The following is a 26,002-nucleotide window of genomic DNA, read 5'->3' on the forward strand; positions in this document are numbered from 1 at the left end:
GGTTCCCATGTTGCACTGAGTGTTTCTTTCTCTTTTTGCTCTGTATGCACCACTCTGCATTTAATCATTAGTGATTGATCTCTGCTCCCCTCCACAGCATGTCTTTTTCCTGGTTCTCTCCCTCAGCCCCAAACAGTCCCAGCAGAAGACTGCCCCTCCCTGAGCCTGGTTCTGCTGGAGGTTTCTTCCTGGTAAAAGGGAGTTTTTCCTTCCCACTGTCGCCAAGTGCTTGCTCACAGGGGGTCGTTTTGACCGTTGGGGTTTTTCCGTAATTATTGTATGGCTTTGCCTTACAATATAAAGTGCCTTGGGGCAGCTGTTTGTTGTGATTTGGCGCTATATAAATCAAATTGATTTGATTTGATTTATGTTTTGTACATTAGTAATTCATTTTACACATAATTTTACATTATTTTTGATAAGAAATAAATTCAAGCACCAAAAAAAATCTGAGGAACCACTTGGGAGCCAAAACAGCCATCTCTTTAGTGAGCTGATCCATAAGAACAGGCTCTGTTAAAAGACCAGAATTCCCATTACTACCATCTGGCAGTGTTTTCCAATTTTGTGTGTTTTTTTTTTTTTTGTTTTGTTTTTAGAAAATGAATTCAAGAGAACTTTAGACCTCAGCAAAAAAACAAAACAAAACAAAAAACCCAGAACAAACTATCATCCTGCATATAGGCATGCATTGCTTTTCAATTCCATCCATATGTTTTGCCTTTTTCCCCCTCCAGTTATTTTTTAAAGCCTGTAAAATTGTTTCTCTGTATGACCGTGTGGACCTTTGCAGGGACTGCAGCTGGTTATGCATTGGAAGCTCTGATGGACTGTATGTGGTTGATCTCGCTACTTCAGAGCTCCTAACGGCTCTGTATTTCAAAGGTGCAGTATGTTGTTGGTGGTGTTGATTATTATTCATTCACTAACACTATAATACACTTAAACATTTTTGTACAAGTGACTGATATCTCAAGCTTTTGTACAACAATCATTTCCACATAAATTCAGCATTATTTCATCACAAAAGACGGAGGAAGCGATCAGAGCGCCGCAGCCACATGGGTGCTAGCTGTTGCGTTCACTGTGCATCCGTCATTTTAAAGCGTCACAGAGTATCGCCTTGTTTCTGCTTTAAACCGACTTTAGAATGGTTTTACCTTGTCATCTGATGGTTAATAATCCCATTAATCCATTTGATCGCTTTGGGTGAAGAAAGTCTATCTCACAGGTGCTGCTGTGGTCCCAAATGACGCATGTGCAGTGGAGACAGGGTGGGCCAGTTTTTAGGGAGGGGACTGTGGGGTCTGCGACAACGGTACAGCTGCTTTCAATCTGCAATAGATTATATTTTACTCTGTTTAGACTGGGACCAAATGTTATCTCAGCAGAGTATATTTTACTTAGCAAAATTTACTGTGCATTCTTTTCTGTTTTCATGCTGCTTGTTTCTTACTTCAGAAACAAGCATGGAATAACAAATGTGTCATATTGAAAACTGTAGAAACCATTTGTCAGCAAAACCTTCTTGTCATCCTGTTTAATTCTGGTTATCACAACAGCCTGGTTATGTCCATACAGTGGTATAGTCCTGCAGTGACTATACCACTGACCATAGTGTTGACAAGTAACGAGGGGTGTGTGGCTCTCCCTAAGCAGAGTGAAGACATGTGACAGATACATTTTTAGTGACCAGACTGTTTACTGCTTGGGCCTGGTCTAAGAAGTGCCTACCTTTCCTGAATCATCTGACAGGTTCCTAGAACTGCTTTTGAGGCCAACCGAAAGTCATTCTCTGTGGCTTCCCAAAGTCCTCCCACACAGGCAGTGGTTGCCTCAGCAACCACTGAGGCTGCAGTCTTTCTGGCCTACTGGTGCATGTCCGCTGATACCAGCGACCTCTGTGCAAACCAGACACAAAAGGCTTCCTTCTTCAGCCTGATGGTTTCCTTCACCACAGGTATCCACCTGCGGGTTCTTGGGTTACCCCTCTCTGAATCGACATCGTATTGTGGTGGAGGGGTTTGTGGGCTCCAGTGATCTTAGGAGCTGTGCTGTCTGGAACATTAGCCCCTGTTAGGGCCTCCCTTGGCAAATTAGTCCCAGGTGATGAGACAGACAAAGGGTGATTCACAAAAAAGACCTTTCATGATTGACACAATAATGAATACGGCCATATCACCTGAATTAGGGAACCTCCTGCAGCCAGCTCCTGTTGGCCATGGGGCTCGGTCAGGCTCAGCATGAAGAAACAACATGATGTCACCTCCACGTGGGCTCTTCACCTACAATAATAAAACAATAAAGGGTCTGGTGCACTGTTCTTTCGGCAGTGGACAGGGGCAATAGCTCACATGATCTAACATATGGTTATGGTTAACAGAGAATGTGACTAATTTATGCATAAAATTATGCTTACTGTGGTGTGGCATCCAGCTGTTCAGAATACAAAAAAAGAGGAGCTGAGCACACACAAGGTATTATTGTTACAAGGTCTCTCTTCTCAGTGCAAGAGGAAAACAAAATGTGATATACAATGTCATAAAAAGAATACTGTCCATTTAACATGCCCCCAATGGTTTAAAGTTATCATTAGTGAATTTCAGCTTTGTCTCAGATACCACTGATACATATAGATACAGCTAAATACATTTAATTTGTTTGTGTGTAGATCACCCAAACCTGAGCATCAAAGTGGCTGGCTCCTGGTCCATTTCTCCACGGCAGGATGACTCTGTGAGCAATTTATACTATGCATGACAAACCAGAGTGATGTCCTTTCGGCACAATGCTTTTTGCTTAATAATTGCCAAAGGATGCAGTAAATGCATACTTCTAATTGTTTATAACTTATCATTTTACTTGCATCCTGTCATTTTAAAGTGATCGATTCTAACTTATTAGCAAACTGATGTTCAGTGTGCATAAGTGTTTTCATGTTGGGAATTTACTTTTCTGTATCCTGAAGAAAAGTTTCATTTCTTTAATTTATTAAACTGCAGGATCTTAAACATATAACCACTTGACAAAGTTATACTTGGATTAACATTTGTTAAACTGTGATTCCCATTTCTCCCTTGTTTATTAAAAAATGTGCTTTCTTGTTACACAGATGGTGGTGTCTCTGGTTAGTGCTTTATTTGCTCCAAATGTTGCTCTGATGGAGTTTAGTCTGACTGACTTTGGAAGGATCTTGGCTGGAGGGGAAGGACTTTCAGTTTTTGCAAGGTATCAGTAGAATTTCAGGCACAAATTAGCTTTTTTGATGGCTGATTTCAGCATAGAAAGCTGGAAAACACAGTATCTTGTTGCATGATTGGTAAAGTCAAGTCAATTATTGGAGCATGCGTTGTTGTAGAGCATCACTGCTTCCTCAACACCACACAATTGCCCTAGGTTTTCGATGGCAACCACCCAGGCAGACAACTCAACTCAGACATTCTCTTGGCCTTGTCAATCACAGATGTCCTCAACAATGTGGCACCTATGTGCTGGATCATGCACAGAGGAACATGCCACACAATGCAAATAACCACTTGTTTGACACAAAGTTAACAGTACAGAAGGATCCTCCAAAGAGGTATAGTGCCAAAGACATACCGTCATCGCTTTAGGTCACTAGTTAGCATCCAAGACTCACAACCATACCATAACACAGGAAGCACCAGCTCCTAAAAACGTGGGACCTTCATTCTCCCACAAAGACATCTGCATCACCAAACACCTCTGTCCATTGACCTCATGACTCCATAAACTCTTTCCAGGTGTCTCTCAGTCTCTAAGGTGGAGGACCCAGAAACCTGAATGGTCTCCACTGTTTGTTCTGCAGATATTTGCACATTAATTAATACATTTTCTGGTTCAGTTGTCATCATTGTAGTTATGGTACACAAATAATGAATCTTTATTAGTTCAATGGTACGAATATTTCATGAGGTGAAAGCTAGAACAAACCATTCAACAAGACAAAGCCTAATTGCATGATTTGTTCCAGCTTTTACCAAATTAAATATTCGTTCCATTGAAAGAATGGAAAAACATTCATTATTTGTTTTATATAATGGCTAAAATAGATCCTTGTCATTTGATATTTTATTAATTTCTAAACAACATAAAAGGGACTTACATTTTGGTGTTCCACTGCTGCTAAAGTCTAAATTGTGATGTGTTGTCCAGTGATGATGTGCAGTGACTTTGGACTTCCATAAAAAAAAAAGACTTTGTGTAGTTCCTCATTCCAGCCAAAAGTCATGTTAGCTTTTCATCTGAACAGTTCTTCATGCATCCAGATGGCTTACAGCGGAGTGGATTTTGTGTGTGCGTGTGTATGTGTATGTGTTACAAGAATTAACAGCATCAGTTAGCTCAGTCAAACTGTCTCGGTAGAGTCGTTGTCCCCCTCGCATGCGCGCGCACAAGCGCCGACCCAGTTGCGTGTGTGCGCGCGTGTACTACCAAAAGAAAGACTGTGTACATCCTCAGTACAGTGAGAAAAAAAAAAAAAATCACATCAGAAATTAGTCCAGCTTTTCATTCTAACTTCCTGCCAACAACCTCCAGACAGCGCAGTGGATTTGTTTTGTGTGTGCATGCACGTGTGTGTGTGTGTGCACGCACTTGTGCATGTTTGTGTGTGTGCGCGTGCGAGCATGTGTGTGTGTGTGTGTGCAGAGTGCAATGGTACCAAACATATCGAATCAAATTTGCACTCTCAGTGGAACCAAACTGCACTCTAAATGCAATGCAACACCAATGGGACGAATAATCCATGTCATGTGACATACAAAGCACCAATCAACTGACAAGGATCCACTCAGTTGTTACATAATATTTGTTATTACTTCAGATGGTTAGTGGCCACTTTGTAAGGTACACTTTGGTAGTACCAGATTGGACCCTCTTATGCCTTCAGAACTGCCTTATTTTTTGGTGGTGCAGATTTAACAAGGTGCCTTTTTCATTTTATTTGGTGCACCTGTACCCGCTCTGGCCTGAGTTTCCTGTAATTAGCTGAGAGCAGAGGCAACTTATGGGGTCTCCTAGCCCATCTGCTGTAGGATTCAACATGTGTTTTCAGAGATGCTCTTATATATACAATGCCTTTTTATTACCTCAAACCAGTCTGCCCATTTTTCTCTTCAATCAACAAGGTATTTAGTCCCTGAGAACTGCCACTGTCTGGATGTTTCTTCTTCTTCGGCCCATACTCTGTAAACCAGGGGTGCTCTAGTTCGGTCCTCGAGAGCTATCTTCCTGATACTCTTAGTTGTCTCCCTGCTCCAACACACCTGAATCCAGTGAAAGGCTCATTAAAAGCCTGCTAACGAGTCTTTCATTGGATTCAGGTGTGTTGGAGCAGGGAGACAACTAAGAGTATCAGGAAGGTAGCTCTCGAGGACTGAACTTGAGTACCCCTACTGTAAACCATAGAGATCGTTTTGTGTGAAAATCCCTCTCAATCAACAGTTTCTGAAAAATTAATCAGCCCATACAGCACCAACAACCCACGTTTAATGTCACATCAATCAATCAACTTTTATTTATATAGCCCTTTACACAGCCCAAAGGGTGACCAAAGTGCTTTCCACTATTACTAAAAACAGACAATATACAATAACAAAATAAAATGAAGAATAATAAATAAGAGTGTACATGAAACCAGAATCAAATGTCACAGGAGTACTAAGTGTTAAAAGTCTTTAGTTTTAAAAAGACCCAGATCAGTGATGCATTGATGAGGAGGGAGCTTGTTCCAAAGTCTGGGCCTAGCGACTGAGAAAGTCCAGTCACCCCTATGTTCCAGGTTTGATCTGGGGACCTCCAACAGATGGAGATTGGTAAATAGCGCTTTTCCATCTGCATCAGATGCTCAAAGCGCTTTACACATCAATGCCTCACATTAACCCCGATGTGAGGCTACTGCCATGCAAGGTGCCCACCGGGAGCAACTAGAGGATTTAGTGATTTTCGGTCAAGCTGGGATTTGAACCGAGGATCCTCTGGTCTCAAGCCCAACGCTTTAACCACTAGACCATCACCTCCCCTGGATGACCTCAGAACCCTGACTTGGTCACGTAACACCAGTAACTCACTCAAATATGGTGGTGCAAGACAATTAAGAGATTTAAAAACAAATATTAAAATCAATTCGACAGTGAATGGGAAGCCAGTACAGAGAGTAGAGGATAGGGAAAATGTGCTCATGCCTGGGGGTGTTAGTTAAATGGAGGGCTGCAGCATTTTGCACCAGCTGCAGTCAATTAATCACAGACTGAGAAACACCAGTATGAAATGCATTACAGTAGTCAAGTCTGGAGCTGATGAAAGAATGAAAAGCTTTTTCAAGGTCCTAACAGCTATGAAAAGTTTTGCCTTTACTTAAAAGGTGCAACTGAAAAAAGCTCAATCTGACTACTGTGTCAGTGTCTGTCAAATTTAAAAACACTGTCAAATGTTACCCCACAATTCAGAAGGCACAAAACAAAAACCAGAATTTTCCCTATCCCCAAACACATTGCATTCAGTTTTTCTTCATTTAAGTGCAAGAAGTTTGATGATAATCACTGTTTGATATGACCAATGCAATCCATAAGTTTGTTATGCTTCACTCTTTGTTGGTCCCATGGATAAATAAATATGAACATCATCTGCATAGCAATGGAAAGATAGCTTATGCTTAGCAATAACTGACCCAAGCGGTAGCATATAGAGTGAGAATAGTTTAGGCTACGAATCAAACCTTGTGGTATACCGCAAGAGAGAGAACATATCACCAACCATAAGAGAAAAACTTCGATCAGTCAGTTAAGAAGAGAACCATGTGCAGTGAGTGGATGCCAACTTACTGGCTCAAGTGGGATAAGAAGGCTGAGTGGTCAACAGTATTGAAGTCCACTGTGAGGTCTAGTAACACAGGGCTTTAGGCATCCACAGACAAAGCAATGTCATTATGTACCTTCAGCAGAGCAGAGTCAGTACTATGGTGAAACTTGAAGCCAGATTGGAATTTTTCAAAAACACAATTGCATTCTAAAAATGACTGCAATTGGATAAAAGCCTTAGACAGAAAGGGCGAGTGGGATCAGCTCTAAAATTAAATAAAATACAAGAGTCTAAATTAAGTTTTTTTTTGTAAGAAGAGGCCGAATCACAGCATGCTTTAAGGCAGCTGGTACACATTCAGAACTGAGGGAAGAGTTGATCACACTCAGCAGACTAGGATCAACAGCATTAATAACCTCAACCAACACTTTAGCAGGAACGCTATCATCTGTATTCAACATTTTGATGCTTGGTTTGAACTTCAACAGTTCCTCTTGATAATGCCAATATGCCTAAATGCCTTGTGTTCCTGCCATTTCATTGGGTGATTATATATTTGCTTTTTATCAGCCTTTAAAGAGGTGTACTGAATGAAGTGGCCAGTAAACTTGTAAACCTGCATTTGAAACAAACACTTCAAAAGACACAATATCTGCCTCTTCTCAGAAAATATGCAATCAGAAATTTTGATTGCATATTTCTTAATGCAGAAAATCATGCTTATTACACAGCCTCATTGTGAATACTTAGAACTGGCAAACTCAAAATTGGCCTCTGGGGAATGAATGAAATTCGAGGAATTATGCTTAATTATCTGCATTTCCATACAGGAAGATTTACCTATTAAATAGTGATAGTGATTTCATCAGCACCACTTGAACTACAGTTTGAGAGTCAGAGCATTATTATGTCAGCTCGTTAAAACTTTCACAAAAGGCACAATATATTCTCAGAGTTTACCTGAGCATGCCAACAACAGAAAAAATGTTGGCAATTTATATATGAAGTTGTTCCAGTAACTCTTCAAACTTGGCTTTTCCAGCCATTCAACCTTTTTGGGTTTTCATTAGTCAGCAATATTGTATGGCTCAGAATTAAAGGGGCTAATAATCCATAATGTTGGAAAATGCTGCTCCTGTTTGTTTCCAGTAACCAATTCAGGCTTTCCTTATTTTCAGCTCACCTCCTCTCTTGGAATCTCCTCTCACTGCTGAGTTGAAAAAAACAGCGCCTCACCACCCTAAAAAGAAAGGTCAGTATCCGTGCTGTCGTTTATCACCCATCAGTGTCTTATTAAAGACAAACAAAAAAGAGCTCTTGAAATTTTCACCCATTTAATAGTACCCTTGATGGTCATCTCATTATATTGTGTTTGTGTGCAAATTAAATCTCTTAAATTGGCCTTTTATTGCAGTTTACATGTAACTGTATGAGTGACTTCTCATTATCGGCAGAGAATGAAAAGCATTGTTTTTGTGTTGCAGGAGGTTTTTATAATTAGTCTAAAAATAGACTTTCCATTTGCCACATAGGCAGGGGCTTTAGATTATGCAAGTGCAAGCATCATAAATTAAGCCACACACTTTCTCACCCTAGTTAGCCATATGGTTGCATCGTGTACTCGTGGATCCTTTTGGTAAAACAAGGATGCTTGTGGTTCTTTGGTGTATCATTAGGCTCTGGCAGCCTCATACTGTATTCGGCTGGAGATCTGTGCTGTGGTTTACATGTGGCTCTTGCACAGAATTAGTGCTGAGAAAGCCAGCATTCAGGAGCCAGACTCCCCATGGCTGGACTGAAGGGTGTTAAAAGTGCCAAGCTTTGTAGGAAATCTCCAGGGGAGTCTGGCGATCCTGCGTGACTGCAGTGAAAGACCGAAAACCACAAACTTTTAGAGGCCACTGCAACCTACCGTGTTGTCTCCATTAATCTTTGTGATATATGCACAATTGGATACAAATTAAACCATATACCTATAGAACCCCAAGAAAGGTAAATGCTCTTACATTGTTAGCTTGGCAGAAGTCTGATGGAATGCAGACTGGACATCCATCTTGTCACACCCCGTGTAATGTAATCATGATGCAAACCAGATTCTGTTGGCTGTTTGGGAAGATGTTGATCAGCAGATATTGCTTTGATTCACATTCCTCAAGAGTTGTGTAGTACAGATAGGATGTGAATTCTTGCTTCCCAACATGATTGGCTAAATCAGTGGTGTCAAAGTGACAGCCTGGGTGCAGTTCAGTAGTTTTCAACCCACAGAATGCCTAAGTATAGATAATTAATGTGGGTTAAATGATCATTTTTCTTCTGCAAATGTAACTACAAATGTTCTGCATACCATGTCCTCCATAAGTATTGAAACACTTTGTATTTCATACATTTTAATTTGTTTATGCCATTTCAAATACAACAAAAAACAAACAAATAAATAATGAAAATGTCTAAAATTATCTTCCTTAAACTCAAACTGAAAGCAAATCTCTACAACTTGATATTAATTTCTTAAAAATATAAAAGCCAAAATGATAGGTCGCATAAGTAATAGGCCCCTTTGTTAATAATATTTGTAAATAATCAGTTTTATTGGCAGTTTTCTTCCGACAAGTCAGGGGATGGATAGATTAACATTTCCAAATCACTGAATATGTCTTGGACTTTATTTACATCAATTATGAAGAAATACAAACAGTATGGCACTCTATGGTAAATCAGTGTGGAGTAGACAGTTATCAAAAACTGAGTGACTGTGCAAGACATCCAGAAGAAGTTAGAGGCTTCTCTGGCTGCGATTGGAGAAATTGTGCATAGTGCATGTTTTGCATTTTGTATCCTCAGTTATACAGCTTCATGATGAAGTGGTACAGAGGAGGATTTTCTTAAAATGAAGACCTGAAAGTTCAGCTACAGTTTGCCAGAAGGTACATCTGAGATGCAAGCCTAGATTTGATGGTTTTGGTGAAAGAAAATTCTCCTCTATTCTCAGATGCACTGCAATTATGATGAGATGTTACATCTATAATAAACATATTTTTTTACAGATACATTAGGGGAGTTGATGGTCTTGTGGTTAAAGCATTGGGCTTGAGACCAGAGGATCCTCGGTTCAAATCCCAGCCTGACTGGAAAATCGCTAAGGGCCCTTGGGCAAGGTCCGTAATCCCCTAGTTGCTCCCGGTGTGTAGTGAGTACCTTGTATGGTAGCACTTTCACACCGGGGTGAATGTGAGGCATTATTTGTAAAGCGCTATGTAAGTGCACTCCGTTTACATTATCTAACTCATGAGAAGGAATGAAAATGCAACTGTTTACCATTCCATTACAATATATATTACAAATAATTAACTTTAAGACTATTCCAAATGCGTTCTCCGCCACACGATGCACACGAGACAGGCTGCAGCTGTGGATAATTTTTCTGATTCTAGGAGCGATGAGAGGTGGTTTCATTAGCCAAGTTATGAGAGCAAATGCGTCATCGGCTATGAAAGGATTATTTTATTTTATATAGCGTGGTGTCAAACGGGACGAAACGGGTCACATTGGCATGATGAATTGTGCGGCGTGTGGATCACATTTGTGCAAGTGTCAAGGAATAAAATGTGACTCATGAATGATCATCCGCAAAGGAATTGATTAAAGGTGGAACAGATCGGATCAGTGCGTGGGCTAACAAGCATGGGCTTATTAACCCTGCTTCTCACTCAAAGTTACAGTGTGACATGAAATCTGTCCCAAGATGCCTTGCTTCTGGAAGAGGACCCCAGAACTACCAGAATAAGACCACAAAAGAAAGAAAAATGTTCTTTGTTCTGAAGAAATACCGTAACGTGTTTCTTACAAGAAGACCACACTTTTGAATGAAGATGGACTTTTTTTCCTCTATTGGAAGAAACCTCATTTGGACTTATTTGAAAGTACAAGGACAGCTCTTTTAACAAGCAGAAGAAAAGTAATGGTGAGTTTATTTTATAAATGTACTAAAAAAGGAGTTTAAATTATGTTGTACGTTCACCTAACATAAAATCGTATTTTCATTGACTTAAAGAAGCAGTTTGTGCTTGTAACAGAAACATTAGCTCTTAGCTTTAGATGTCTAAAGCAGTGTTTTTGTTGTAAATATATAAATGATACATCAGGTTTTCAAATGTTTCATTGTGTGGTATGTTCACCTCACATATGATCGTCTGTTCAGTCGTTGAAAGAAGCACTTTACTTGCATTTTGTGTCCTTTTAGTGACATTAATTAGCTTGTTAGCTGTGCTTTACACCGTGTGCCTTATAAATGAATAATAAAGGATTATTAACCGAGTGTGAGGTCTGTACAGGAAAATATCAGGCCGAGGTGTTGACAGTACCGAACTCGTTTGCTGTTAATTCCCCCAATTCAAACTCGGTGTAATAAAATTTGCTCAGATAATGGTCTGCTTTGTCGCTCACAATTTCTTTGTTCACTTTTTGCTTTGTTTTATTTAATGCAGTGAAAATTCTACAAAGTCGCAAATGTGATACGCGACTGATTGTCATGGTAACGGTCTGATATGGGAAAATACTAGACCAGAAATCAACCAATCAGAGCACGCGCAGCATCGTAGCCATATAATAAAGTGATTTAATTTCAATTTATTTTCATTTATATAGTGCCAAATCACAATAAAGTTGCCTCAATGCACTTCAAACAAGTAAGGTCTAACCTTACCAACCTAATTGAATCAGTTTTGCTTCTTCTTGCATGAACTGATAAATGCGACTTATACACATTTTTTTTTTCTGTTAAATAGGCAGTTTTGGACAATTGTTAGTTTTATATTTCAGAGCTCTTGAGATTTTTGGGCACAAACAGATGCTGAGTTCTTAAATAAAATCTATCTTTCCCAAGAGAAAAAAAACACAGGGATGTGCACTTGATTGAACAAAAGATGTATCTGGTATAATGAGTCAACACCTAATAGAAATGGTCCAAAGCACATGCTGTAATGTTTAAGGGCAAAGGTTGCAGTTCACACACTCTTACAGTGTACTATTGTGGCTCCTTATTATGCAATTCTTTAAAAGACAGTGTTCTTATTCTTTTTAAATATATTCATCTTATATGGAGTACTCTGACTGTGTTCCACTTTTTCAAAAGTCAGTACCAGTAAGCAAATAAATCAAAGCAATAACCTTGGTTACAGCCCATATGAGACATAGTATACACCAGCTGTGGTTTATACATTTTTACTAGCTTGACTTCTTTCTTCTTTTTCTTGGGATATGTTCAACAGAGAACTCAGCAGGAGGTTTGAGCTCTGCCACGTCCTGTTTGCTGACTGTGAACATGAATTAGTGGTTCAGTTACTATAAATGTTAGTAGCTTTGTTCTTTGTAATGCAAGCAGTCTGAACAGAAAAATCACTTTCAAATAAAAATTACAGAATTCCCAAAGGTGATGCATATTTTAAGTCTTGTTGATTCAAAAGCATACATTCATGTTGAATATCTATTCGATTCACATATAAAAACAGTCATGCTTTTTAAAGTAGAAAGCGCAGAGGGGATTGATAATAACAGAATGCATGTTGTGTCAGCAAACAACCATTTTTCCCTTTCTAATTCAAAATCATCTGCTGCTGTAAATGAAGTGGAAATGCAGTATTAGTTTCCTTGTAAAACATTTAAGGTCAAAGTTCTGTTAGAAGTGCCTTTTCATAAACTAAACTAAAATACAAAATATAAATCAAAAGGACTTTCCAATGTTAAAATCAAATATCCACTAAATCCGCAATACGGATCATGTGCGGATCAAACTTAGTCTATTCATTGAGTTGTAGACATTTGCTTTCAGTTTGAATTCAGATAATTTTAGAATTTTTTTATTTTTTGTATTTGGAATGGCATAAAGAAATTTTAATGAGTGAAATACCAAGTTTTCCAATATTTTGGAGAGCACTGTATACTTAAAATCACATCTTATTGACAAACTGTATCCTATTGACCATTTTATCTTTTGACAAAGGCGATATGAAGGAACATCCTCTGGTCTTCCACACAAAAGTGAAATCATCTGGATACACTGCTTCCCCAAGGTAGACTTACAGAGCATATTTTCTTCTAACAGATAACCAGGTTGTAGAGCAGGTATCTTAGTGGAATCAGGAATTGGGCTACCAATGTGTACACCCAAAATTGATTCCTGGTCACACTTTCAGTGTGTGTACTTATACAAGACACTTCATCTGCATTGTCCCAGTGATCCTTACATTTGCTTTGACTTCTATTTCATTGCAGACAGTATGAATGTTTTTTGTGCTCATCTTCATTGTATTTGTTAATATACATCCATTCCTGAATTTAAGGCCTGTAACACAAACAAAAGTTGGGGCAAGGGAAATTATTGTAAGTATAAGGATTAACTTATCACTTTGATAGCCAGTTTTCTTGAGACATGTCAGTGGATGGATACATGAACATTTCCAAGTCACTGAATATGTCTTGGACTTCATTTACATCAATCATAAAGAAGTGCAAGCAGCATGGTACTGTATAATAAATCTGTGTCAAGTGGGCAGTTCTTTAAAAAAATGAGCGACTATGTTGGAAGAAGTAAAGTGAGGGAAGTGACCAAGACACACAGACAGCTCTGAAGAAGTTGTTAGAAAAGTATCGGACCTTTTTATTTTTTTCAAAAACCTGATGGATTTGAATCACGTGTGCTTGCATGAGCCAATCTTGAACCTTCTTGTGCATGCGTGATTTTTTTCACGCCTGACGGTTGCGTCATTTGCTTGTAAGCAGCCTTTGTGTGAGGGTGGGTGTAGTCTCTCGTCATTTTTTCTTTGCAAGGAAATGGCGGAACAACTGGAGCAGCGCGACTTCATCAAATTTTGCCAGAAACTGGGCCACAGTCAGGTGGAAACCATTCGGATTATTCAGACGGCTTTCGGTGGCTTTTCAGTCGTGTGACTAGCCGAGAAATTGTGGACGAGGTGGACATGCCACAACATTTCTGTGAGGCTTCATCACGGAGGCGCTGTTGCTGCGCCATCAGCTTCGTGCCGATGAATTTCGCCGCCACTCTTTTCATGGCAAAATCTTCTTTCACAGTGGAATGTGCTGAAAAAGTGCTGATGTCCACCTCTTCCGCAATTTCTCGGATAATCAGACGGTCCCACATCACCACAGCGTTCACTTTGGAAATGATCTGGTCGTTTCAGCATGTTGATGCCGATCGGAGCGCGGCTCGCTCTCCACCGTTGTGCGGACGTCTTTAAACCGGTTGTACCGCTCCTTAATCTGTGTGCTGCCCAGAGGATCATCACGAAAGCCGTCTGAATAATCTGAATGGTTTCCACCTGGCTGTGGCCCAGTTTCTGGCAAAATTTGATGAAGACGCGCTGCTCCAGTTGTTCCGCCATTTCATTGCAAAGAAAAAACGACGAGAGACTACACAAAAACCCTCACACCATGGCTGCTTACAAGCAAATGACGCAACCGACAGGTGTGAAAAAAATCACGCATGGGCACGAAGGTTCAAGGTTGGCTCATGCAAACACACGTGATTCAAATCCATCAGGTTTTTGAAAAAAATAAAAAGGTCCGATACTTTTCTAACAGACCTTGTACAGTTTCATAACTGTATAGAGGAGGATTTGCTCAAAAAGAAGATGCAAAATTTCAGCTCCAGTTTGCCCGAAGGGAAACCTGAGCACAAATTTGATTTGTTTTCCTGTACTCCACCATAACATGAAGCTGTGAATGGGGATGCAACAGGCAAATGTTTCACCTTTCCTAGTTTTTCCACTCACATCCACAAAAGCCTATAATTCATTGAGGATTTTTAAAATGATGTCTTTCACCACCTGCCAGGATAGTTTTGGACCTGAGAAAACCTTCGGTGGTGAGGTTTTATCATATTTTCCAGCAGCCTTCTTCTAATTAAACTTCTCACCAGAGGTTGATCAGTCTTTCACTTCTTTCTTAGTGCCAGAACCCAAAAGTAATCTCAAATCAGTTTTGAGCCATGACAAATTGTTCCTTATTGCACTTGCTAAACTGATGATTAAATGCATACCAATTAACATTTATTTGTTTTAATCATTTCTTTTTTATTCCCTCTTTCAGAAGGATGATGTTTTCTCCGAAAACAAATGTTCAGAAGAACCCAGCTTCGGCATCATCTACAAAGAGCACGTAAGCACACCTTCCTGCCACATTTTACAATATAATTACAGTAGATTTTGTACCTGCTTTTGTCCAAAACTGCTTAATCCACCTTGTCATTCAGAGGTTTGCTGATCAGAGATTATCCAGCAGAAAGTGCGGCACCAAGTATACCACAGGTGCATCTTACCATTGCGAATAAACCAATTTACTGCCTTCAGTATTCAGGTGAGATATTTGGGGGCACTGTAAATTTGAAAATTTTGAATTTCATCTTTTATATACCACATCAAAAACCATATTTATACAAAACACTAGGGGCCCTATCTTCTACCTGGCGCAGAGTGGCACACAATGCAGTACTGGGGTTATTGCTAGTTCAGCCTTGTGTTTAGAACTCCTGCTTCCCACACTGGTGACTGCGTTCGAGCACAGTGAGGACACAACACAGGTTACACGAGCAAAAACCTGGTCTAAATTTGTTGTATTGAAGGGTACAGTTGTTGACATGACGTGCTCATGACACATAGTCTGCCCAGAGGCACACTCAATAGTGCATAGTACCATGAAACTGAAACACAAACTTGAACAATGAAATAGAGTAACAATTAATGTAGAAAACAAATCTTGGTAATGCTACTACAGCATTTCTACACTGATTTAACTCCCTGCAATGGTTGGAGAATTGAGTTTTCAGAGAGGGACAGGATTTGAAACATCATTTGAAAACATAACAGACTGCAGATAATAATCTTTAATTTGTATAACAACCTATGCTTTGATACGACAACATTTGTATTTTTTGGTTGCTTTCGGTTGTTCAGGGTTGCCACAATGGATCCAATACAGATTCACATTGGAATTTGACACAAGTTTTATGCCAGATGCCCTTTCTGAAGCAGCTCTGGTTCCCACATGGAGAAACACACAACCAATGGTTATCCCAGGAGGTCTCCTAGCCAAGTACGAATTTGGAGTTACTCTGTTTCACTTACACTCAACAAAAATATAAACGCAACACTTTTGGTTTTGCTCCCATTTTGTATGAGATGAACTCAAAGATCTAAAACTTTTTCCATATACACAATATCACCATTTCCCTCAAATATTGTTCACAAACCAGTCTAAATCTGTGATAGTGAGCACTTCTCCTTTGCTGAGATAATCCATCCCACCTCACAGGTGTGCCATATCAAGATGCTGATTAGACACCATGATTAGTGCACAGGTGTGCCTTAGACTGTCCACAATAAAAGGCCACTCTGAAAGGTGCAGTTTTGTTTTATTGGGGGGGATGCCACTCAGTATCTGGTGTGACCACCATTTGCCTCATGCAGTGCAACACATCTCCTTCGCATAGAGTTGATCAGGTTGTCAATTGTGGCCTGTGGAATGTTGGTCCACTCCTCTTCAATGGCTGTGCGAAGTTGCTGGATATTGGCAGGAACTGGTACACGCTGTCGTATATGCCGGTCCAGAGCATCCCAAACATGCTCAATGGGTGACATGTCCGGTGAGTATGCCGGCCATGCAAGAACTGGGACATTTTCAGCTTCCAAGAATTGTGTACAGATCCTTGCAACATGGGGCCGTGCATTATCCTGCTGCAACATGAGGTGATGTTCTTGGATGTATGGCACAACAATGGGTCTCAGGATCTCGTCACGGTATCTCTGTGCATTCAAAATGCCATCAATAAAATGCACTAGTGTTCTTCGTCCATAACAGACGCCTGCCCATACCATAACCCCACCGCCACCATGGGCCACTCGATCCACAACATTGACATCAGAAACCGCTCACCCACACGACGCCACACACGCTGTCTGCCATCTGCCCTGAACAGTGTGAACCGGGATTCATCCGTGAAGAGAACACCTCTCCAAGGTGCCAAACGCCAGCGAATGTGAGCATTTGCCCACTCTAGTCGGTTACGACGACGAACTGGAGTCAGGTCGAGACCCCAATGAGGACGACGAGCATGCAGATGAGCTTCTCTGAGACGGTTTCTGACAGTTTGTGCAGAAATTCTTTGGTTATGCAAACCGATTGTTTCAGCAGCTGGGAAATGGTGATATTGTGTATGTGGAAAAAGTTTTAGATCTTTGAGTTCATCTCATACAAAATGGGAGCAAAACCAAAAGTGTTGCGTTTATATTTTTGTTGAGTGTATAAGATCTGACAGGATCAGGTGCACACAAAGTAAGACGGCTGCTGATTCAACACATTACAGACCTCATACACTCTAATTTCAACAATAAAGAAAACACTCATGCTGCGTGACACCTCACAGGTAGAGTGCACATTAGCAAGAATCCATTTACAGACAAATGTAACAGTTTTCAACTTACCTTAAGAGTACTGCAGACAATGAGTCTCAGTACTTTCATTCATTCATTCATTGCATGTGAAGTTATTATGTCTCTGCAGAGGTACATTTCCTCACCAGAAGTCCTCTCGCATCTCCCACTTGAAATTCCCTTAATTCCACAGTTACTGCACCTTGGACACTACAATTTAAAGGGAAAGACAAGTGACCATCTGACTGGTTGAATCTATGTTTGTCTCATAGCTGTGTGATTTAGCAAAAGTCTGATTGAACCCAATATGCAGACAGCCACAAAGAAGAGGATTTGGGTGCAAACAATAGTGACTTATTTTCAGCAGTGACAAATTAGTAAAATAATCCCAGTGACAAAGAAGGGGGGGAGAGGGACTTGGGAGGCAATTCAACACACGAACAAACAAACCACGTGAGGTAAAGAAAAACTATAACTTAGAATTACTAAGTGACAGAACTAGAGGGGACAGAAATATGCAACGTACTCACAAGACTTGGAACCACCAGAAGTACAGACCAGAATCAACCAACATCAAGGAACCAGCAAACAAGCATGGGAAAACACAGGCTTAAATACACAGAGGAACTAATAAACAAAGGACTGACAGGTGTGGGGAATTACAAACAGCTCGGGAGTGACACAGGAAGAAAGTTAACTCAAACAAGAACAATCAGACATCAAACTAAGGGCCCCTTCACACATAGTGTGAATTTTGTTGAACTGTGCATTAACTGCGCATGAAGCAGGAATCATATGCAATACGTGTAGAATCGTAGCTGCTTCCAATGTCTCGTACACCTGTTGCTACAACTGTTTGCACACACCAGCTGCTGAAAGACAGAGTGTGTCCTGTGAGAGCCCATCGAACCCTCTCGCAGCAGGTGTCGGCCAAATTCCAGCTGATACACACGAACATCTAACACCGCTCATTTGGCACTTAGAAAATGTGTGGCCATTCACACTATCATCATGAAAACAGTCAGCAGACGATCACTGTCAAGTTGGATGTGAAATTTGTCTAAGTGACCCCATGAGTGTAGAGTCACAAAAAGCCACACACATGTGGTGCATGTGTCTCGCACGTGTGCGCGTGTGTCGCCCCTTGCATAAAATTCTTATATGTATGTACAGATCTGATTGCGAGGTCTGATCGCACACAGCATGGGGAGGTGCATGTCAGCTGAACACAGTGCACTGACAGCTGGGTGACAGCTCAGTGCACACATTACAAACACAGAAACCACCGCAGTTATATAAATAATTACGACAATGCCTATGTACGCAATTACATAACAAATAACGGAAATGAATGACCACATAACAAAAAGTGACATGTTGGTCTGGGTGCTGAATGGAGGGGGGGGGGGGGGGGCGTGTCTGCCTACAGCCGCAGCTGTAATGATCTGTGCTCCTGGACATCCCAGCTTGAGAACACATTCCATGTTTGGAAGGACATGAACTTACAACATTCCTCTGTGAGGCGTGTGTCTCTGCCTGCTGTCCTCACGTGGAAATATGTAAAACATCTTTCACCTTTGTGCTAGGCTGCAGTGGCCACACACAGCACACCTCCTTCATGTCCTTGTTGATTTCAGGCATTTTTCCACTCCAATTACAGGCCAGCAATGGTAGCGCAGTGGTAAAGTTTCAATCTGGTAATCAGAGCTTACAGGTTCGAATCCTGTGAGTGGCATTTTTTTTTTTTATTTAACCAGGGTTATTTAACTGTGGGATTCTGTATTGTGTCACCTTTTGTGTATTATTTATATCCATGCAGTGATATTCACTAATTATACAGCTGGTTTTTATTTTATAACTGTGATTTGCCAAAAGAAAACAAAATGAATGGAGAGTGAGCTACAGAAAGCCTTGAACTAGTGATGTTCGCACTGGGAAGTAGGGACATTAACTTTTTGCACCATCATTCTGTTACATGGTGTTAATCTGCGCCGCAGGACCAGGACAAGCCAACGGTGCGACAAATACGCCACTTTCAGTCACATATCAGCAGAAATACACCATACCAAATGCCGTTTGGTCAGTTATCACAGCGCTTTTTTTGTTTTTTTTAGAAAATACGTTTATCTGCTTGTTGATTTTAGCCATTTCACACTCCTGTTACAAGACAGTGATTGTAGCACAGAAACCAACCTGTTTCTGTCTGGTAATCAGAGCGTGTGGGTTTGAATCCTGTGGCATTTTTTTTAACCAGAGTTATTTAACCGCGGGGTTCTGTATTACGTCCACTTCTATGTATTATTTATATTAATCCAGTGACATTCACTAATTATACAGCTGTTTTTTATTTTATTTTCCTCCACATCAGTGGCGCGATGTGGTGCACCTCGTTCTAGCTGCTCGCACCGTGTTCCTACTCATATGACACTGTCACGTGCATGACACCGTCGCACCGGGATCGTGCACGCCTGCCCGTCAGCTCTGTTTTCATGATTCACTCATGAGCTGATTGAGTCACCCAGATTTGTACTTAATCGTACTATGTGTGAAGGGACACTAAAACAGGAAGACAAAACTACAGATGATAAAGAAATTCAACCATGATAAAAAATAAACACAGGAATAAAACATAATAAAACCAGACTACAATGACTACAGGGATACAGCAGATAGTAAAATGATCAAATAAAAACAGAAGGTGAAATAATCAAACAGGCATGAGGGCTCACAGACACTTGAACACAGACAACACTAGGAACCGTCGCCAGAGGGAGTCAGAGGACATGAATCAATACAGATAAACCCAAAGATGCAAAACCCAAAGACAGACACAAGGTGGAGGCAGAGAAACAACCAACAAGGACACATGGCAGAGACACAGGAGGACCCACCTAGAATACAGAAAGAGACGTAGACAGCAGACAATGAACACAATTGAAACCACAGAAACCAGGCAGAACTAAATACAATCCTACAAGCATAACACACAAACAGGACAGAACAAAGCACATCATAACACATAACCACACCTTGACTAATGAAGATGATAAAGCCAACCTCATTGCACTGAGCACCCAGCATTATGTTTACTTTATGCTCTCTCTAGACAGCAAGAACAATAAGAACATGGATGTGCCCAAAAAGCTTTTGTGCCTTGCTGTCAAGATAGGGCCCTAGGATTCTTGAGACATTTTCACAGTATTATGTGTTCCTATTTGGACTATTTGAAATGTACTTATTTTAACCTGCAATAAATGAACTGTTGTCTGTGAAAATCCAAATCGGTTCACTCTATGTTTCTTTATCCCAGGTGATGGGAAAGAAATCCTGTGTGGTCTTGGAGACAGTTCTCTGTTATTATACAAATCCTCGCTTACTGGGAAGCCAAATGTCTGCACAGGTATGCAAAATAGACAATTTTCTCATTGTGAAAATAGCCCAAAATCAACTCAGTGCTCTGCTCAACATTGTCTTTTTATATGAAAGTGATTACTATTTTATGTGAACCAGGTTCTTCTTCTGTTCGTTACATCAGTCTAACTGTAAGAAATACCAATAAAAATATATTTGCAACAGCACTAGAAATTTGGGTAAAGCAATTATTAGTTTTTATGAGAGGGCCTTTTTTTAGTGACTTGCTCATTTTATTCATATTTTATGATCATTGAAGGTAATCAGCTTATTCAAGGCATTTTAAGGCATGATGCTTTTGCTGACAAAAATTAAAGATAGCATGGATTAGGCCTGTATTATTGGACTTCTTTTGTGGGTTTAAATTAATACGTTTTAAATTTAAGGACTCCAGGATTATCCAAGTATTTGCTACCTGGGCTATCACTGTCAGAGTTACAGATTTGTTTTTGTTTTTTTATCTAGGCAACGGATTGGTTATACAACAAAGCATGAGTGTTGTTAGATACATTGCTTAAAATGCCCATGTGCATTTACAAAAACTGAAACAAAGATGAAAGGAGTGCTGAGTCTTTAAGATCAATTAGATTAAAACATGTTTTTCTTATTTTACGCACAAGATCAAAGTAATATTGAGTTCAGTCTGTTGGAGATAAAGTCTGCATCTGTTTCACACCTGATGGCAGCAGTGCAGCAAGGAGATATGATTCACAAGGGGGCAGCAGAGAGATGAAGTCAGTCATTGCGGTGACCTCTGCTTTTCACTCGGAACAGAATCATCAAAGTGAATGTGGCCGGCTTTATTTATACAAAAAAACCTGATCACTGTGTTTGTCTGCAGGTCATGACAAACTGGTGAGCAGTGTGAGCTGGAGCCTCAGTAGGCAGTGGTGGTTAAGTGCATCAGAGGATCAGACGGTCCGAATTTGGACCCACGACAGTCCAGAGCCTGCTATCATCATGGTAAATGTCCCATGCATTCACAAAGTATAACACACATGCACGACCTTCTAGGTTTATTCTTCTGAGGTCTCTCTGTTGAATACATTCAGTAACGGTCTCCACATCATGACTAACAACTTTTTTCAAACAACCATCTCTTAATTCTAACCTCCTTAACCCTAAACACAAGTCCTCATCGTGAAAAAAGAAATCTGAATTATGTCATACAGCAAAAATGTCCTGGATGTCTGAGGACTCCAATAAGTCCCATTTTTTTGTTGTTCTTTTGTTTGTTTTTAAGGAGGCTATGATTGGTGGACAAATTTTGTCCTTAATTACAGTGATCGGAGCTGTAACACCACATGTGAATGACAGCAAAACACATCTTTGTAGTTGTACCCTGACAAAAAAGTATACTGAAAGTTTATTTTATTAAATGAACTTAAGTATTCATCAAGTTTATTTACACAGTGTGCTTGTATGTGTAGTAATTCAATACTGGGGAATAAATTGGGTCACGTTTAATTTTCTAAAAGCTTATAAGCATAACCGCTTATCCGGGATAGGGTCGCGCGGGCAATAGCTCCAGCAGGGGATCTCAGACTTCCCTTTCCCAGGCTGCATTGACCACCTCTGACTGGGGGTTCCCGAGGCATTCCCAGACCAGTATGGAGATATAATCTCTCCACCTAGTCCTCCCAGATGGACGTGCCTGGAGCACCTCCCTAGGGAGGCGCCCAGGGGGATCCTTACCAGATGCCCGAACCACATCAGCTGGCTCCTTTCAATGCGAAGGAGCAGCGGCTCTACTCTGAGCTCCCTGCGGATGACCGAGCTTCTCACCCTTTCTCTAAATGAGACACCAGCCACCCTCCAAAGGAAGCCCATTTCAGCCGCTTGTACCCACGATCGAGTTCCTTCGGTCATGACCCAACCCTCATGACCATAGATAAGAGTAGGAACGAAGGTTGACCAGTAGATCGAGAGCTTCACCTTTTGGCTCAGCTCCCTTTTTGTCACAACAGCACGGTAGAGCGAAGGTAATACTGCCCCTGCTGTGCAGATTCTCTGGCCTCCATTGTCTCCTCACTCGTGAACAAAACCCTGAGGTACTTGAACCGCATTCCCTACCTGGAGTAGGCAATCCTGCTGCAGACTTTAAGTATACTTATACTTTAAGTGTAAGAGTAATAGGCTTTGAGTACATGTTTTATTACCTTGCACGTCAGTGAAGTGGTGATAGCAGGGTATTGTTTTCATTAGTGTGTGTGTGTGTGTGTGTGTGTGTGCACAAGATAACTCAAAAATGGCTGGACAGATTTCCTTCAAACTTGGTGAAAATGTTACTTAGATACCTATCTAAAGTTGATTAGGTTTTGGAATAGTCGGCTTAAAGGGCAAGGTTAAACATGGTCCAAAAAAGCCAACCTTTTTTGTGTACCTCAACAACCAAGAAAACTAGAAGGATTTTCTAAAGCTTATATTTATCAGCAAAATCTTTGTGATTGATTGGTATGAATGACTTCCCAATGAAGTCACACAGAAGTCATAAATAGTGAAATGCACATCACAGAAATATGTATATTTATATCATGGTGTGTAGTACACACAAGGTATCCATCAGCCCCCTGATTCCTTCCATTTTAGACCCTGCATTGCAAGTGAATTTATTGGTACTAGTTATATACTTGTTGCCTACTTTTTAGTTTATAAAAGTACATTGTCCAAGGAACTATAGTGATTTACCAGTCTGACAAGAGATTTAAACCAAGGATTCTGTCACAGGTCTGCCTCGCTAACTACCTGACCTTGCCATCAACTTCAAAGCATAGCAAAACTTTTATAAGGCAAGAGACTTTCCCATATACTTGTCAACATGCACTAAATATACTTAGATTTTCTGTGTCCTTGTCAGTATACGCCAAGTACGAGGTCTGTCAATAAAGTATAGGTCCTTTTTATTTTTTTCAAAAACTATATGGATTTCATTCATATGTTTTTACGTCAGACATGCTTGAACCCTCGTGCGCATGCGTGAGTTTTTCCACGCTTGTCGGTGACGTCATTCGCCTGTGAGCACTCCTTGTGGGAGGAGTCGTCCAGCCCCTCGTCGGAATTCCTTTGTCTGAGAAGTTGCTGAGAGACTGGCGCTTTGTTTGATCAAAATTTTTTCTAAACCTGTGAGACACATCGAAGTGGACACGGTTCGAAAAATTAAGCTGGTTTTCAGTGAAAATTTTAACGGCTGATGAGAGATTTTGAGGTGATACTGTCGCTTTAAGGACTTCCCACGGTGCGAGACGTCGTGCAGTGCTCTCAGGCGCTGTTGTCAGCCTGTTTCAAGCTGAAAACCTCCACATTTCAGGCTCTATTGATCCAGGACATCGTGAGAGAACAGAGAAGTTTCAGAAGAAGTCGGTTTCAGCATTTTATCTGGATATTCCACTGTTAAAGGAGATTTTTTTAATGAAAGACGTGCGGACGGATTGCAGCGTCGGCTCGCAGCTGCCGCGACGCTCCGCCACAGGAAAAACACCTCTGTTGGAAACCTTAAGGACAAGTTGGAACATGTCCAGCTGTTAAACAATTTCTCATATACTCACTCCACTGAAAGCCATCAAAAGCCGCCTGGATTTTACAAATGGTTATCAACACGGAGGTGTTTTTCCTGTGCTGCCGCACCGCGTTGGCTGCGTCCCGACGCGCGGACAAAGGAATTCCGACGAGGGGCTGGACGACTCCTCCCACAAGGAGTGCTCACAGGCGAAGTACGTCACCGACAGGCGTGGAAAAACTCACGCATGTGCACGAGGGTTCAAGCATGTCTGATGTAAAAACATATGAATGAAATCCATATAGTTTTTGAAAAAAATAAAAAGGACCTATACTTTATTGACAGCCCTCGTATACTGATATTTTTTTGTGTGTTTGTCAGTGAAGTGTGTTTGGGTATGTGCCAAATACATACCCAAGCTAACTTCAGTATAATTATAGGCCAAATATACTTAAACTTTTCTGTTTACTTGTCAGTATAAGCTAAGTATACTTCAAGTATGATCCTCTAAGTATATTCCTTGATTGTACACTTGCTTATTTTCAATTTAAAAGAAGTGTACCTCTAGTAAACTTGCATTCTTTGTCTATCTTTTACAGCTAATGAGCTCAGGGTTTCATGTTCTACAGCCTCAAAATCCGGCAAATCAGTGTGTTTTTGCAGAATCTGCTGGAAGCAAAATTCAGGTCTGAAACAGCCCTCTTATGCTGTATTCAGATACGAGGTCTGTGAGAAAAGAATCCGACCTTTTTATTTTATGCAAAAAATATATGGATTTGATTCATATGTTTTCACGTCAGCCAAGCTTGAACCTTCGTGCGCATGCGTGAGTTTTTCCATGCCTGTTGGTTGCGTCATTCGCCTGTGGGCAGGCTTTGAGTGAGCACTGGTCCACTCCTCTCGTCGTTGTTTCATTGCGAGGAAATGGCGGAATGATTTGGGCTTTTTTTCCATCAGAATTTTTTCAGAAACTGTTAGAGACAGGCAGCTGGAAACCATTCGAAAAATTTATCTGGCTTTTGGTGAAAATTTTACGGGCTTCACAGAGAATAAGGAGTGTTACTACAGCCCAGCTCTCCACAATTTCTCTTATACTCACTCGACTGGTAAGCACTGAAAGCCGAGATAGGCATGTCCAAACTTGTCCTTTAACACTCCGAAACGGAGGTGTTCCTTTGTCTCGCTCCATCAGCGGCTCCGTCGTGACGCGCGAAGCCTCCGCGTGGCTTTCCATTACAAAATCTCTTGTTAAAAGTGAAATCTGCCGGAAAATGGCTGATGTCCAGCTCTTGTGATAACCAGAGAAATTGCACACGACGGCCCCGGCTCCACACAGCGATCCGTTTAGAAATGATGTGGTGGTTTCTGCCTCTCGATGGTGGCTCGGAGCGCGGCGCGCCGTGCGCCATTGTGGGCAGTCCTTAAAGCTGTAGTAACACTCCTTATTCTCTGTGAAGCCCGTAAAATTTTCACCGAAAGCCAGATAAATTTTTCGAATGGTTTCCAGCTGCCTGTCTCTAACAGTTTCTGAAATATTCTGATGGAAAAAAAAGCCCAGATCATTCCGCCATTTCCTCGCAATGAAACAACGATGAGAGGGGTGGAGCAGTGCTCACTCAAAGCCTGCCCACAGGCGAATGACGCAACCGACAGGCGTGGAAAAACTCACGCATGCGCACGAAGGTTCAAGCTTGGCTGATGTAAAAACATATGAATCAAATCCATATATTTTTTGCATAAAATAAAAAGGTCGGATTCTTTTCTCACAGACCTCGTATTATGTTGAGTTTGGGATTTCTAACCTGTTGGAAAATAACATCAAGTGCTTGTT

General features: G+C 40.8%; 1 protein-coding gene across 1 annotated transcript in view; it reads left to right on the forward strand.

Annotated features, from left to right (window-relative positions):
* wdr27 (WD repeat domain 27) overlaps nt 1-26,002 on the forward strand; it is a 170,721-nt gene that overhangs the window by 21,162 nt on the left and 123,557 nt on the right. The window contains exons 9-17 of the mRNA XM_034185406.1: nt 794-885; nt 2,672-2,736; nt 3,113-3,228; nt 8,001-8,074; nt 12,821-12,890; nt 14,926-14,994; nt 15,089-15,192; nt 20,575-20,664; nt 21,517-21,638. Coding sequence (XP_034041297.1) covers nt 794-885; nt 2,672-2,736; nt 3,113-3,228; nt 8,001-8,074; nt 12,821-12,890; nt 14,926-14,994; nt 15,089-15,192; nt 20,575-20,664; nt 21,517-21,638 — 802 coding nt within the window. The remainder of the gene's footprint in view (nt 1-793; nt 886-2,671; nt 2,737-3,112; nt 3,229-8,000; nt 8,075-12,820; nt 12,891-14,925; nt 14,995-15,088; nt 15,193-20,574; nt 20,665-21,516; nt 21,639-26,002) is intronic.

This window comes from Thalassophryne amazonica, chromosome 13 (assembly GCF_902500255.1).
Source record: "Thalassophryne amazonica chromosome 13, fThaAma1.1, whole genome shotgun sequence".
Lineage (NCBI taxonomy): Eukaryota > Metazoa > Chordata > Actinopteri > Batrachoidiformes > Batrachoididae > Thalassophryne > Thalassophryne amazonica.